Source organism: Musa acuminata, chromosome BXJ3-5 (assembly GCF_036884655.1).
Source record: "Musa acuminata AAA Group cultivar baxijiao chromosome BXJ3-5, Cavendish_Baxijiao_AAA, whole genome shotgun sequence".
Lineage (NCBI taxonomy): Eukaryota > Viridiplantae > Streptophyta > Magnoliopsida > Zingiberales > Musaceae > Musa > Musa acuminata.
Window position 1 is genome coordinate 37,101,827 of NC_088353.1, and position 17,143 is coordinate 37,118,969.

The 17,143-nt window shown below is 40.5% G+C and overlaps 1 protein-coding gene across 1 annotated transcript; it reads right to left on the bottom strand.

Annotated features, from left to right (window-relative positions):
- Positions 1-322: 322 nt before the first annotated feature.
- Positions 323-8,178, bottom strand: LOC135639050 (uncharacterized). Its single transcript, XM_065152768.1, has 7 exons — positions 6,509-8,178; positions 4,558-4,648; positions 4,291-4,448; positions 4,149-4,200; positions 3,975-4,057; positions 3,773-3,866; positions 323-1,399 (listed from the first exon to the last, which is right to left on the bottom strand). Exons 1-7 carry the CDS (start codon positions 7,958-7,960, stop codon positions 822-824), a joined length of 2,508 nt encoding a protein of 835 aa, XP_065008840.1. The 5' UTR covers positions 7,961-8,178; the 3' UTR covers positions 323-821.
- Between the last annotated feature and the right edge of the window lie 8,965 nt (positions 8,179-17,143).

A 17,143-nucleotide genomic window follows, 5' to 3' on the forward strand; every position in this document is an offset into this window, starting at 1 on the left:
TTACATGTCTTAATCTGGTTTAAATGAATCGGATAGACCTGTGCCCAAAAAATATATGATAAATCATCATCTAAGAATGAGAATTAGTATATTACTTGTAAATTTCATTATACTTGAACTTCCAAGGGTTAGAAATACCTCTTTTTCTCTCTCGGCCGAATACTAACCCCAATTTAGTGACGAAATATAACCCGTGACATCAACTTGAAGCTCTAGTAGGGCACATGACTCATTCAATCCATGTGAGTCCACAATCAATAAGGATACATAATTATCAATGTTCTTGAAGATTTTCTTTAATTCTATGTTTCTGGCAGTAAAGTTCTAGTAAAAGGGATTCCTATAAGTAATTGCAGAAACCATGTATGACTCTCTTGCAGCATTTAAATTTAATCTCTCTTCTTACGTCAAGATATAGCAGAATAAAACAATGGGGGGGAGACGGGTACACTACAACACCGTACCCTCTATTAAGAACATAATTGAAATGATCCAACCAAAAAAAAAAAGTAGAGAAAAATACCAATTACGACCAACCAGCCCCCTGCATCACCATCTTTGGCTTCCATTTTATTGTACATTTGAGCAGCATTCTGGCAATGCTGAGAACCATGTGTTGCTGGCCTGGTTTTCTTGCAAATTAACCACGCAAATGGACTGGGGGAGAACGAAATGGAGTCCCTGTAGATCTTACAACTCCCACCACATATCCGTCAAACTGTACACAAAACTAAAGCAGCATCAACCTGGGAAGTGATTGTAACGATGATCGCAAGCCTGCTAACATTTGATAGCTTCTGCCATCTTCCATGGACGAGAAATTAGGTTTGAAACTGAAACCCAAAGTTCTGAAAAGTTCTGATTTCACCGCATCGACTTGCAGTTACTATCACCAATCCCCAGGCCGATGTACTTTGCACCGGCATGCACCCGTTGAAAAGGTCACTGTTACTTCGAGGGCTCTGCTTATTGGTCATGAGTTCTTCGGGCCAAGTTGCTGAAACCCTGTCATTGAAGTGAATGGAGTTTGGACTGGAAGTGCTGTTCTGTTGGCAACCAATGTTCTGAGAACCAGGAGAAGGTGAAAGATGGAGTCCGTTGACCTCGACCAGCAGTGGCGAATTGGCCAGAGATTCTCCATTGAGCTCAGTCTGTTTATTGGAGTCGGTTCTCACCATTAGTCCCATTCCAGAGCTTGGCCAAGGAACAGCCATTGTCACACCTTGGCAGTGGAAATGCTCATAAGATTGTGTGACAGTCGCAGCAGGTTTGCTTCGACTAGGCCGTGAATCTTCATCATATCTCCATACGTATACATGAGAGTCCTCACTGGCACAGATAACATATTTGCCATTGGTAGTCCAGTAGGCTGAGATTTGGCTGCTTGTATTGCGAAACCCTAGAGAGAAAGAGATGCATCAGTCTCAAATAATAACCTGAAGAACAAACAACTGATTATTGTTGTACAATATCAGAAGGTTAGGTAGTACTGCCAGAAAATATTGAGATAACTATAGGCCATTTTGACTAAAACTTGGTTGACTACTAATATATGGCACAAGATGTATTAGAAAAAGGAAAAAAAAAAAGGCAGACACACAAATCTGACATGATGTGACAAGATTTGTCAGTCATGCAATTTTGAATGAACAGGAAGCAAGAAATCATATGCATGCAACAACTAAATTTAAGCAATTCAGATGACAAGTTTGTGCTAGTGTTAGGGATCCGATCCTTCTATTGAATTCTGGATTCAACATTATCGAAGGAGAGTATGGATCCTTTCCATTCTTGCAGAATTATATAATTCATAAGCAGAGATAAAAAGAGAGAACAAAGGAGATGGCAGAATTTTCCCAACCAATTCCAGCATATTTCTCTAGTGTTCAAGTTCATAGGGACATTCTTATTATCCTTGGTGACTGGTGAGGTCAAACAATTCAAGGTTCATTGAATAAAGGAGATGGGAGAGGGCGAGAGGCTACGCCTTAAACGAGGCTTCTCTCTATCTCCTCTTGCTAAATGAAAAAGGAACAAGTATAAAATATTAAAATGCACAAACATCTTAAATCATATTTACAAAGATACTATGCCCTGAACGGGAGTTGCAACTATTGGCTCCTGCTAAAATGAGAAGTTTAATGGATTAAACTGAACTATTAGATATGTTAATGGACATAACTAAGATAAATTCAATTTGCACAACCCAAGAATGCAAAATATTTTTCAAGCCAATGGCTCAAGCTCCTTTACAGTAGATTTTCCAAAAATCATAGATTTTCCAAAAAATCATGTTTTAGTATTATTTATAAAATTTTAACATCATAAATCCAGTGCTTGTTCATATTTGTCATGCAAAAGCAAAAGGCTTAAAGTTAGTATTGTATGAAAATTTCATCTTACTTAAAGTTAATCTCTCTTGTTTTTTGTAACAAATAGGCATGATGCTAATAGGACATATCAAGTCATCACAATCAGCAAGGATCTTAAACATGCTTTGAAGGATGATTAATAGGGAGATGAGAAAGGTGCCAATTAAGTTGCAGCTGCTGCCTTTTAATTCAGACTAACTTGGATGAAACGATGCTTCTATTACCTGACCCTCGCTTGTTCAGCAAATCATAATAGATTGCCTAAAGGGGTAGAATTAACCCTGAAAGCCTTATAGCTCCCCGTTCTTACCCTAACCTAAGCCAGCATCAAGCGATAAATGTATTCCTAATTTTCGCTACATAATGGTACTGATCTGAGTAACTTATTAATCTAATAACTTGTGAGGATCTTAACAAAATGGTCCAAAATTATAAGATATCCAAATTCATCGTTTAACTTTTTTTATTAAACTCCACTTTTTTATAGAATACTATGTATACACCATACTCCCAGTCCATATATTATGTATGATACAGGACAACCCTAAGAATGGTCAATAAATATGGTCCAACTGGCTCCAGCTAAGCTACTACTAACAGGCCACTGAAGCCTTACCCAAAAGTCCATCACTATGAGACAACTGGAATTATTGTAAGCTTGTCTACTCAAATCTCCAAGTTTCACAAGCAGACTTCAGAAGTCAAACATAGGACTAATCAGACAAATATCATGATGGTTGCAAGAGAAAACCCCATCTCAGCATATGTACTAACATGATGATACCATGGGAAATGTGTTAATATCATTTGTAATGAGTCACTTAACCTAGTAGCCCAACTTGAAAATGTGCACTCATTGAATTTGATTGTTGAATTTCAAGCACATAAGTCCCATGTGCATACAAGATATTGTCTAGGTCAAATTGGAGTTAATTAAGTAGACTTTTCTTTGCATAAAATCTTTTCCTTTTAGAATTTGATATGTATCTGCTGTCTTTATCTTTCATCAATGCAGCAAATGCCAGTGTGATCTATAATGTTACTACAATTGATGCTTATAATCAACAAATTTCAACAGGTATGCAATTATTCACAAATTACAAAAATTAAAAAAAAACCTAAATTTGGTTGCTACTGATTGTATCTCTGAATAATGCCTGTCTATAACAGAAGAAAACAGATGAAAATAGTGTGTGCTTTGATGCACCCGAAGGACAAGGGATCAAGAATGTATAAACTAGTTAATTTAACATCTTATGCTTTAAGAAGCAAGCAAGATGGTGAAAACCTAGAGAGCAATAATGTTCCTACACAAATGATCCACTCCCCAAAATCTATAAGAGAATACTATTTTATGATAGCATATGCTTCTATTAAGTTTCTAAAGTGGAAATCTCTACCTTTAAATTTGTGGACTAGTTCATCATCAACAATTACACGGACTCGTGAATCTGCAGATGTAACTAGAACCTTTGATGAACTCCCTGGAGCAAACTGTTAATACAGCTGGTCAGTGAAATTTGACATCTTTTAAATGGTGCTTAAAAGATGGAGAAGCTCAATATCTTGCAAATGCAAAAGACAGATTGTTTATAAAAATACCTGGAATCCAGTAATTTTCTTGTGTCTGGACTTCTTTTTCTTGTTTTGTAAATCAATATGACCTTTTTGGAGAAGCTTATTGTCTAAGGAGACATTTATATTGTAAGACCATCAGCAAGATTATATACAACATTTAGGGGAAACTTAGATAACTTAATGCCGGGTGCACCATACCAGATGTATCATACAAGTGGCAACTTCCCTTGTGTGAACCAACTAGAGCACCCTTCAATGAATTAAAAAAAATTACAAAATTAAGAGATTTAACTGATCCACACTCAAAACAAGTTACACAATTTAGTGTCGAGTATGAAACCTGTCCATCGGGAGTATAGCAAGCAGCAGTGACCATCTCATGCAAATCATTCCAATCAACAATTTGACGGTCTGGAATACTCCAGATGCGGACCTTCTCATCTAGGGACCCACTGATGAAGTATCTATCATCAATAGGATTGAACTGGATGCAAGTCACTGCATCAACACAAATTTAAGAGGAATCATTAAGACATTAGCTAGAACAGGAACAAGCATACCCAAAAAAAGGAAACCAAAAACAAGTTGGAAAATAATTCATACTTACCATAGTCACTATGTGTGAATGTTTTTAAACAGGAATTGCTAGACATGTGCCACAATCGAACAGTTTTGTCCATCGAAGATGAAAGAAGATACTGTAAAGCAAACAAATTAATGAATGACCTTCTAAATTGTATCCATTTAACATAAACATGTGCCTAATCAACATATAAAATTATGTAGGGTCTGCAAGAATTCAGTGATAACTTCTGGATAGACTATAAAGTCAACATAGTTCTAGTTGTGCCAGTTAGGAGAATAATTTAGCCAGCAAAAGTTTCCATATGATTCAAGAACTAAAAGGAATTATTTTTTTGTTTATCAAGAGTAGCTTCTGAGCCAGTAGCATACTACTACGAGCTGCAAGAAAGTAATACTCAAAGGTAGTAGATCTTCATAATCGTTTTCAATCACCAATCAAAAAACTTTTGAACTGTTCCTATATAGAAGTGTTCAGTTTGCTGTGTAGTATCGTCTTTGACCTAGTTCGCAACATTACAGGAAGTGTGAATGCTCTTAATTATAACTACATCTTGATTCTTGAGTATCTTCCAACCTGAAATCAAGTTAAAGGCCTGTGGAAGCAGATCATAGGCCATCAATATAAAGAAGTGTTATCAGAGCTTTAAGCAGGAAGGAAAGGAGAACTGGGAGACAACATAAAAAGATGAAGTAGGAGAGAAACGAAAGTGATGAAGAATTGGATAACTGAATGAAAAGGTAAAAGAGATGGAAGAAGGAAAAAAGGCCAGTGGCTAAGATAAACTCATACATGTTTGTTTAGGTGAATTGAAAATAAAAGGAAGAACATCTAAATTGCTAAAAAAAACTGTGTTCTCTGATAAGAAGACACAGAAAATGGAGTTTTCTTTTCGCTTCTATTAAAAATAATCCAAAAATGAGAAGTAAACTTCTATAAAATTAAAACAAGGATCATAAAAAGAATTTCCCAGAAAGAACAATCTCCTGTGAATTTTTTGGTGCAACATAAAACAGCCACAATGATTCGTTGTAGCAAAAATAGAAAACACATCAGTTCATCAGTTCATCCCTCAGGTAAAGATCTGAACCAAATGGGACATTAGATAGCAAGTGAACATAACCACCACCGTTCCAGAAAATAAAAGATAACAAGTGAATAGTGCTATACCAGCATCTATTAAATTAAGAAAATAACAGCATAATATTCCAAGTATAAACATATGGAAGACTTTAGGCAGGTCTTGAAAGAGCATGATTGGCTCAGCATAAAACTCAAAAGGCCATAACCTTCTGCCACTGATTGCATGCTACAAAACCAGCCGACCATATTGTGGTAGTTCCTTTTTCATGTAAATTCCAAACATCCAATCTCTAACATACAGAAATATACACCAGAATGTTAAATCTTAGTTCATTTGGTTGAAAATAGTTTCTATTGAAGAAATCTAGCACAATTATGTAGCTAAAAGAAACAAAGCACATTGGTTCCCAACGAATCAATGAAATTTGTTGGTTTTATTGCTCTCGACTATTTGCTGCTTTGATGTTTAGAATTCTGTCCTGGATAATCTTACATGCTATAAATATCCTAATTTTCTGCAAAAACTTCAGGGATATATGTATTCCATCTAACTTTTCATTGTTTTCCAGAAATTTCATCAACTTTCATGTCCCCATTCCATCAAATATAAACTTCTGAAGGTCCAAATATTGTTTCTTTTGCCAACAAACCAATTGTCAGAATTAATTTTGTTCGTGTTTACTGATAATGTTCAGTTCCATTTCATATCTAAGGACGGTCTGATTCTTCATATGTTCTATCACTATTCAAGTTCCTCATTGCTGAGATATAAGAATGCAACTTTTGCTCTAGCATGCCATCACTTTTAAAAACTGAAAATCAATCGATGCATCTAACTTTTAACTGAAAATCGATTCATAAAGTATGAATAATTATAGCTAACAAGATTTACCTGTGATTTTGACCAAGAGAGATCAAGGACATCGTCAACATGCCCTCTGAAAGAACATACAGGCTTTTCTGATAAAACTAGCACATGCTCTGGCATCATAACAGTGTCTGAGCTAACAGACTTCCTACCAACAGGGATTTTTGCTCTTCTCTTCTTATCCCAATGGCTCCCTTCAACACTGGACAACACCGATCTTGGATCCAGTGGACAATTATTGATAGCCAGAGCAAATGGTTTAAAGTTCACATTCTCCTCAGCTACTTTCATCAAATCCCCCTTTGTATGGATCTCGGAAACTTCCCATACATGGATGACACAGTCCTCTCCGGCACTAGCCAGGTACCGCCCATCCAAGCTAAACTTGATGCTCCAGATGGAACCATTATGTGCCTGAATCGCTTGACTCATGTACAGACCAGTGAGCTCCTTGTGGGACTTTCCATACTGCCAGACCTTGACCCGAAGGTCCAGACCATGCGAACCGTCCTGGCTATCATCGGTAGCAGAGCTCGACCTTCTCCCTCCCTTCTCGGAGGATGTATCCTTTTCGTCGCTACTCCGACGGTCCTGGTGATGCCCTCCAGCAATTGCAGACCCTGCCACATTCCTGATGCTCCTGAGCCAGCTTCCTTTCCTCTTCGATCGCGTCCCTCCCTTGGAAAACCCATCGGTTCGGCCACCGCCACGCTGCCCAGCCTCCTCAACGTTCTGCCGCCTCATCAGTTCTTGAACGATGGGCGACCGACCAACGCAGATCTCAAACTCGTCCATCGTGAGATGTCGCCCAGTCCCGACCTCCCTCAACTTGTTCCACATCCCATCCTCCCCGAATTCCTTCACCACGAACTCCCTCCCGTTGTCGAGGTTCCTGATCAAGCACCTGGGGTCGTCGCACGCCGCGCCGTCGTCGCCGTCCTCCCGGCGGTCTCCGCCGCCGACGCTGCTGCCGTCGCCGTCGGAGACCTCAAAATTCCCGGCGGACAGGGGCCGAGATCTCGAGAAGAGAGGCGGCTTGCGGGATGCCGGCAGATTGAGCGATCTCTGATGCTGGTGGTGGTACGGGCGGTGCGGAGGATTGGGCCTGTTCACAGAGCAGGGGTCCACGGAGCCGTCGGATCTGGATCGGACCATCCCGGCGGCGGAGGTGGAAGGGGCATCGGAGGGGGCCGGCGGTGGTGTGAAGCCGGGGCGGACGAGGTGGGCGAGGGAAGGGTCGCCGGCGAGTCCGAGGCGCTGAAGGAGGAGGAGGCGGCGCTCGGCGACGGAGGCCGGCGCGGAGGTCCAAACGTCGAGGGAGGGCACCGGAGAGGGACGGCGGGAGAGGTCGTCGTCGGAGGCGGAGGTGGAGGTGGAGGAGCAGGACGAGGATAGGATCCGATCCAAGGACTCGTAGTACTCTTCTTCGTCTTCTTCTTCTTCCTCTTGCTCCTCCACGGCGCGATAGCTCACCATACCGGCATTCCAGATCGCGATACGGCAGCGACGCGGAAGCGGTTCCGCTTCGGAGGAGCTATAAAGGGCGGCGAGCGAACAAGCAAGCGGCTCTGGTAACGGGCGACGCGGTGGGCTCAGGATTGAATTAGAGAGAGAAAGAGAGAGAGAGGGGATCGAGGCGATATGATGTTGCTGTTTTTGTTGTCAGAGGAGAGAGAGAGAGAGAGAGAGGAATGGGGTTGGAGTCGTAGTAGTTTGTTTGTTTGTAGAGTGATTAGTAGCTCAACAGTCTCACATGCCACAAACTCTCGATCGGCATCATTTCTCTAACCCTCTCAATACATATTTCTTATATTATACATATATATATATATATATATATATATGTATATATACTTGAAAACTGCTAATATCGATTGTGGACGTTAAATCGATACAATAGTTGATCTAATCCGATCTACTGCTGCAAAAGTGTCTCAACTTGGACCGTTGACGTTGGTGTAAGAAGTTCGAGACGATTCCTCTGTGACGCTCAAGTTCTTTCGATACCCGATGAGGTTTCGTCAGTAAGATCGACATCTTTATTTACATTACAATAGCGAAAAATAGATATATTCCTACTAAGAATCAGTGTTGCCTTAATCATGATTAGAGGTTATGAGGAATAATATTCTCATTAGGAATCGGTGGTGAAGTGGTGAGTATTTTTGTCCCAACTCGATTGATCCACATGTCAGATTTTGATTGATGAAGAATATTTACAATCTCTATTTTTTTTATATATTCTCATATCTTTTTACACTTTTAGCACATCAAGACTAATTATACTGATCTTTTCCGACTGTGTATACGAAATAATTAATTTCTCTTTATTAATTTTCGCTAGATGAAATAAAAAACAAAAAGAAATAAAAGGAAATGGGGGCCACCCCTCTGTTTCTCATCTTCTCCACCCACATTATTGCACTCATCTATTCCCCGAGACAGCACAACCTCATATTGAATGCATACTAAGCGAGATTAACAGTGATAACTCTGTGCAAAGGAATGGCATTTTCTTCATCTAAACTATTAATCTGAAAACTACAAAGCAACCATCGATCGATTTGGCGTGGATTGCGTTAGTACTACTGATGCCGAACTATCTTAATCATATATCACAGAGTCTCCGACTACATGGAGCAGTTTTAGGACTAAACGCTGACAGATTTGTGATGATTACTTGGCATGTTTTGAAGTCGAAAAAGGTGTGATATTGAGTTTAGGTCATATGATGGATATTATTTGAGTACAAACAAAAGGCTTGTAGCAAAAGCTTAGACAAAGACGCAAGAGCTAACAGTGAAAATAATTAGAATTCATGATTAAACTATGATAATTCTCTATCTTATTTATGAAAACAGTAAAATGATCACAATTCATCATCATTTATTTGTCTTTGTCTTAGCTTTGAGTTCGGAACAAGGTCCTTTTAGGAGGAATCTGATAAGGGATAACGGTTTTATCGTTTCGGAGGATGTGAGTTTCAAAAAACACCTTTGAGGATGAGGAAGACATAAGGAACTTATGAGTCTTTGATTTATATATTTCTCGATCAACGTGAGATTAAATGATCTTATCACAATATAAACTATACATGTCTCATTTAGTAACACTGATTTATTAAAGATTTATTTAAACCACATGCGAGAGAAATACTAAAAATATGATATATAAATAATCAATCATTAATATGAAATGATACTAGATATTGATAAAAAAAAAATTAAGAGATTTCGAACAAATGGAAAACACAAGGATGGGATGGGAATGTAATGGTGGGGGCGCTACAGCTCTCACTGCCTTGCATTTAATGGAAGACTTCTCTGCTAGTTGATACAAGTGAAGGGTAAAATGGAAGGAGCAAAACAAGAGCTGCACAGGTAAAATCTCTTCTCATGCAAGCATAACATAAACACTTCCTTGTTTCCTTCTTCCTCTCCACAAGTGGAGACTTCATTCGTATCAGAATAGTATCGATTAAACTCAAGACCGAAAGCAGTAATTCATGAAAGTGTCCTTTTTATGCCATGATACTACCACAATTTGATAGTAATGCCTTCTTTGTGTTTTAGGCTAAAAAGAGGAGAACTTATTTACTTAAAGCATGAGTACAAAAAATCACCTGATTTATGCATGTTTTCCTTCCAAAAAAAAAAGAACTTGGAAGTCCTACAAGAACTACTAACCAATCAGCAGATAAATGTATGGCCACAAAGTGATAAGACTCAAAAGGTCAGTGCAAGGACTTATATGTCTTTAATGCAATCAATCATCTGCCAAGTGGGTGGTCTCAATGGCAGCCATTAAATCATATTCTTCCTGGATATTAGTAGATAATCCAACTTGCTTGACAGCAGCCCTTTGCCCTTCAAGCATAGTTATAGCTTCACACTGACCTTCTACTTGGAGCATAGCCTGTTATAATTTCTTGAATTTCCATTATAAAAGACTGAGGTATGTCTTCTGGATGGAAGACTTTTCTTATCAATGAATATTTTTCTTCACTCTGCATCAAAATCTAGTCTTATGACTAGATTGGCTCCGAACCACTACCATTTGGATCCATCCTCTATGCCTCGATTGGCTTCACCCATGTCAGTGGGATTTGCCCAAAGACTCGAGTTCCTTGAGACGAGTTTTGGATGCAACTGGATTGCATTCTAAGAAAAACCAACAAGTTTGAGCTGTTTCTGGCATCAAACACCAAACTTTTCTTGTTTCCTCGCTCACAGATACGGGTGCTTCATGTGGTGCCAATGCTGCATAATAAAAGAGGAAAGACAGATTGGAGTTGGGAAGAGAGAACCACCGGGGACCAGCCACTACTGGGCACATCGTTTTCTTTGCCTCCCACCTCCACCGTTCGCTTTTGCAGCAGCAGCACTCGAAGGATGAGCAGAGAAGAGGGAGCAGCATGCTGTTGGATGAAGGGCAGGCCATGGAGAAGGTGCTCATGAGAGAGAGAGAGAGAGAGAGTATGTGTGCGGTGGATATTAATTTTACTTATGTTAATCATGCATATTAATTTTATTGTTTGGTCATTTGTTTATAAAGAGTTGAGTAAGAAAAGGTAAAATTTGGAGCAAATTTTTAGTGAAGACACGATTCAACTTCAATGTTTTGCCATCAACTATCAAAGTTTCTATGGGTTGACAGCTTAAAATGTATTGAATGAGGTCTTCCAACCTTAAACCATGGTAAGATGAAGATGTTTTAGATTGCAAAATCTATCAAATAGGAATTCCAACTATCGATCCTTAGTATGTCTGACACACCATTATGTTGTTCTGTTTAGTCACATGATGGGGAAGGATTAATCACATTTTTATCCGCTCTTGTTCTTCCAAGTTGATTTTTCTTGGTAATGCATGCTTTTTGGGTGGGCATTTCTTGGGTGGACCAGTGCATTATTATTATCTCTCTGAAGCATGGGACCAGTGCATCATACTGTGCCAGTGTGACAATGAACCGAACCACCTCAGGTGATATGGGGGGAGGGGGTAAAGCTGTTGATGGAGAGGCCTCATAATTGTCTCTTAATCGTACAAAGAATGGATCATGCAGCTCGACATATGCGCAGTACAGAGGCCAGAGGTGAACTTTGTGAGCACAGAGCTGTATAAAAATAGTTGGAAACCTAGGAAGACTTGGATGCTCTTCTTGTTGGCTGAGGTATTCCCACTGAGCTGCAGATGAATGGTAGTTTCTGCTGGGTTCCATCATATATCTCAAAGTGGAGCCACATGATCTGCCTCAAAGGCCCCTTCAAATCACCCCACAGTTCATCAGCCACCTGTTTGATGTTATTATCGTCAAAACATCGTCGATTCTGTGTGGGTTTCTCATGCAATGAACCGATTAACCATTCTGTGGTCCTGCCATTCAATTGAAACGTACCTCTCCAGCAAGGATTTTGGCTTCAAATCACAGTGAGGGACCATCAGAGTAAATCTCACTTCCAGCACAGTCTCGATGGTGGTGATAGTTGTTGTGTTGTTGCCTTTGTTGGAAATGATGAGGATTGATGAGCTCACTCACTGTTGTTCTTCTTCACTGCATGAGAATTGCAGGCTTCATTTACGGTAACAGAGTAACAACACCATGCAACATGCACGCATCAAGCTCAAGTGCTCAGCAACACCAGGTGCGAGATTGATCCCTTAGATCCATACTGCTGGAGAAAAAGTGGACACTCTGTCGTTCATCGTGACAACGATCGCCATGAACAGTGTGCTTCAACCGGGAGCTAAACGAATCGATGCAAGTGATGATGAGGAAAGGAAGCCTTTCTGCAACTTGGAGTTGTTTTCTGCAACAGTGTGTTCTACGTCAGTCAGTGAGGAAGCTGGGGACAGGAGAGGGGGGGGGGGGAGCGCGGGCACATGGATGGATGCTAGGGGAGAAGGTACGGAGAGAGCTGGGAGATTCTGCAGGAGTGGGATGCGTCGCTGCAAGTATCGCTGTCACCAACCAAGACAGCTTCAGCATCCTCCATCCTCTTCATGTTTCATATCTTTGACACTCTTTGGGTTCACAGGCTGCTGGTGGTTGGTACACATTTCCTTGACTTGTTCAGCTGGATCATTTTTGTTGCTGTGAATGATTTGAAGACAATGGAATCATCTCTGAACCATGAATGGTGGTCTGAAATGGAGATTGAACATCATGATCAGTTTAAGAGGAGCAGTCTTTGCTACTGTTCCAACAATTATTGCACCATCGACTTGAGGTTACAGTGACTTGCCATTGCTCTCTGGTAGTGATTTTACAGCCAAAACAAGGGGAGTTAGCGGTTCAAACGTGTGAGTGTGCCTCCTTGTCTTGCTCAGTTAGATCATTTTTGTTACTGTTTGAAGTCGATGCCATCATCTTAAAACCATGAATGTTGCTCTGCAATGGGGATTGAACTCCACGATCAGCTCAAAAGGAGCACTCAATGTTACTATTCCAACAGTTACTGCACCATCAACTTGAGCTTGCAGCGATTTTGCAGCCAGACCAAGGGGAGTTGGTGGATCGAAAAGAGGAGGTCTTTTGCCGATCAATGCCTTGGGTCCCCACAGAAGAGAGCTCCCTGCAACTAGCATCATCCTACAGAGGACTGGATTCCTGTAGAGGATCCTGACTCAACATGAATGGCATCATTAGGATCGGCAATGGTCCCTGATAACCCGATAAGATCGATCCAATCCTGGTCCATTTTCGTGGATACGGATCCATAAATAAGGAGATAGGATATGAATCCTCAATTTATTTCTGACAACTTGTATCAAATTCAGATATGGCCATATGGGTGTGATTGGATCTGTTTCTGGACCAAAAGAAAGATTTATCCTGAGAGTCATTCACCTCAAGAACTTGTCAATGGATTAGAACCAACAACGATCTAACTGTTGTTGATGTTCCAAGGTGTTTCTACACCTTCTTAGTCTTTAAATGATTCTTTCTTGGATGAAAATAGGGTTCAAACCTCATGCTTAACTAAATGTTCTATAGTAATTTGAGATATTATACAATCTTTTGGGACGTACTCCTCCCCTGCGGTCGTCAGTAGGAGCACGATCCTTCGATCCTTACCCACTTCGATCTCTAGGAAGGCCGCACGAGCTAGTCGCAGGGTGTATTAATCCCCAGCTGCAAGGCTCATCCTCTCAATTTTTCCTTTCGTTTGGGTCACCTATCACAAGCAACCTATCACTCTCATCAACCATGATTTCGGGAGGGCCGTCCACCTGCATAGGGCATTAAATCTAAGCAACGTGGTCCAATTATCTTTTTTCCTCTTTTAGAATGCTTGGCATAAGGGACATCCCATGCTTATCCAAAACATGCTTCTGTCTTAACAAACGATACTTTCATAATCATTCTTCCTTGATGTTATTTTCAGAGAGACGTGTTCACTGGTTGTCAATATTAAATGTGCTCCTGAATGACACGAGGGGCTCCTGAACCAACAGCCCAGCCATACTCCATTAATTGCTCAAATATAAAAGCTAATCCCAAAGCTTAAAGTGATATGCATCTCTATTACTACCACCTCTTAACTGATTTTACCATCGAAGGGGTTGAGTCAAGAATATCCCCTGACATTGACCACTTATGCGTAGATCTCGACGAGGCTAAGGTGCACCTGGGGATAACACTAAATCTATCTTCGGTAAACAAGCAATGTCTCAAGACCGTGCAAATCGAATTCGCTTTCTGCTCCGATCTTCTCTCATGACCCCCGATGAGGCCCCTCGATGAGTTTGCACCTTTGAAATCAAGCCAAGTCACGATAACTCCATGGTCAATGGTATCAAGGTAACAACATGTATCTAATTGTACAAAAGATGGAGTGCAGATCAAACATCCTTTTAGAATCAAATATATGAAATGATTTCTGATAGTTATCAGACAGGCTGAAGCATAATGCCAACCTTGTTTTAAGTAATTAGCAAGGAGAAAACTCCAAGTAAAGAGGAACACTTAGTGCAAACAAATTGGTGCAACTTATTATGATGTCCTCTATTTTGGTAAGGCATCTAGTTATCAATCCATCTGATGTGTTAAAATTATGAACTAAACAGTCCTCCAATGAAGGTAGACTGTTTTGAAATTGTACTAGCAGTACATCTTAATGAAATTATATATACATTATGAGCTATTTCTGACTTGATGTGACACAGATATTCTTTGAAGTAGATGAATTCAGCATGTACCTTGTGAGATGAAGCTTATTGAAGTTGATGCTCATATCTCTCTCCCTCCAATACCATCTTCTCCACCTTCAACCAGCTTGGATGGAACAGAAGAAAACGACATAGCAATCAGTATGGATAGCTGGTTCAATGCGCTCAAAGGGGGCCAAAAGAAATCCACCATTGCAGTAAAAGGTGAACAGTTCCAACTTGCGGCTATCTATATGATAAAGACACAGACAAGGAGAAAAGTTGAGTTACATGATCACCAGCAGAAGGTAGTGTCCATAAACCAAAAAACAACCAAAAGAACCATCACAGAACAATAAAAGACACTTCATTAACCAACAGAAGAAAGGCCCAGATTAATCCACAACCCAGCATCACCAGGGAGAAGATTGACCAGCTTAGCTTTCTCGTTTGGCCCCTGCAACTTGAAGCCAAGCGATATAAAGACACCTGACAAGTTCCTTTTCTTTGAATACAACTTATTTGATCTTACTGCTTTGCTGGTCTCAGGAACATGGTCCTATGGAATTCAGTTCTTCAGTTGCTTCCTGTTCATTGTTATACAGTTTATACTGTTATACTCAACATTTTGATCTCTTAATGGTAGATGTTGACTTCTTGTAATGGTTGCATCAAAGCAGAACAGAAATCTGCTGTGGATATCAGTAGCGTGGGACATGGGATTGGTCACAGATCTTTTCCAAGATTTATGCTGCATGAACACTACATGTTGAGCATGATCATGATCCCAAGTTCCATCCTGATGCAAACAAAAGAGGGGGCCGAGGCTGAGGCGCTGCGATCCAAAGAGAGAGTACTTTCAACTGTTTGCCTCCGTGGTTTTCACTAACCGCAACTGTTCCCACTCCGATCGCTCGCAAGCTTTGCCCACAGTGAGGTCGCTGTCGGCCATAATCATCCTTTGGAGTGACTGCCAGCGTCTTCCTGGCAGTACTGATTGAGGTGACTCGGCAACCACAGTGGCTGATTTCAACGCTTGAGAGCTTCGATGGTCCGCTGGCCGACAAATGAAGCGCCCTTAGCGCGACTACTATGATGCTTCCTCATCACCACTTCCAACTCTTTCTTCCTTATTTTCCACACTCTTTTCTTTTAATTCTTTCTCTGTGCATACATAATTATACAGTTTATTCATTTAGCTTTTTGATCAGAAAAATCATTTGTTTTGATCAATAAAAAAAGTTTTGTTAAAAGGATAGTGTTCACTTATTTTGGAGGCATATGTGTGTGTGTAATAATTAGGCTTTTGCCACCTTTTTCAGCTACTGTTTTCATCTCTTCTTGGGAACTAATCAGAGAATCAGAGAGCAAAGAAGAGCTACCTTATGAAGCTTGGAAATCTATATTACAAAGAGACTTCATCTCACAACAATTAACTTCTCTGTTTTCAGATATTACTACTACTCTTACCATCTGCTACCTCTTACGATCCATTTGCCTAATCCAGAGTTCATCTTCTCTTTTCTCCTCAGTTGTCTTGTTATCATTAGAATTAGGTAGAGCGACTGGATTCATTTCTTTTACCTCATCATCTTCCCCACTACATTTCAAATCTGTCCAAAATCCACACAATTCATGTCTTCACTTCTGAACTCCAATCATTTCAATCACACAACTGTAGTCGACAGTGGTGACTCTGTTCACAAATGATCATGAGATGGGTGTTGTTAGCAAGAGCACAAAGAACTCAAGGTCCTGAGACAAACCAAAGGCAGAGTGAGCTGACGCTGGGCCCATTGATTGGACATAAATGATTGATCAATGCCTACAAAAGGAGAGGAAAAAAAAATGGTGATGTGACATAGGTGAGGAGGAATCAGAATGATCCATGGCCTAGGCCTATGGCTTGTAGGACAGGTGTGTTAAGGTTGTTGTTCTTGCCACTGGTGGCCTTCCAAAAAGTTGCTAATGATAGGTTGGTGAGAGGCAGCAGTGACCTGCTGGTGGTGGTTTGGGCCCGAACCTCAATCTGTCCACCCAAGAAGTTCCCTCTTTGGATGGCATTGTGTGCTTTCTAAAATCTTTTCATGTAGGAAAGCTGTTCATCTGTGATGAAGAAACAGAGGTGGAACTTGAAAAGAAGCTGCAGATGAATGTCCAATCCAGCCAGTGGAGTGGAAGTGTCAGAGGAAGTACCAAGGGTTAGTTCTTGTTGTTCCTCCACTGCTGCCTGTACTGCTTGCTACTGAACCATGTGGCTTGTCACGCTCCATGCTATTGCCGACTGCTACTACAGCATCAGATAAGATATCGATGATGGATGAAAAAGGAGTCATAGAAAATGAGATAAAAGGAAAAGAAGAATGTCAAGAACAAGTTCAAGAGGCCAGTAAGTTCTGATGAAGAAAGCATTCAATCTACTGAAACTAGCTTCAGGTTGTGAAGGGAGATGGGTTTGAGATGCATGGCTTCCTAGCTACCTATCTGGAGCTTAAGATCATGAATGCAG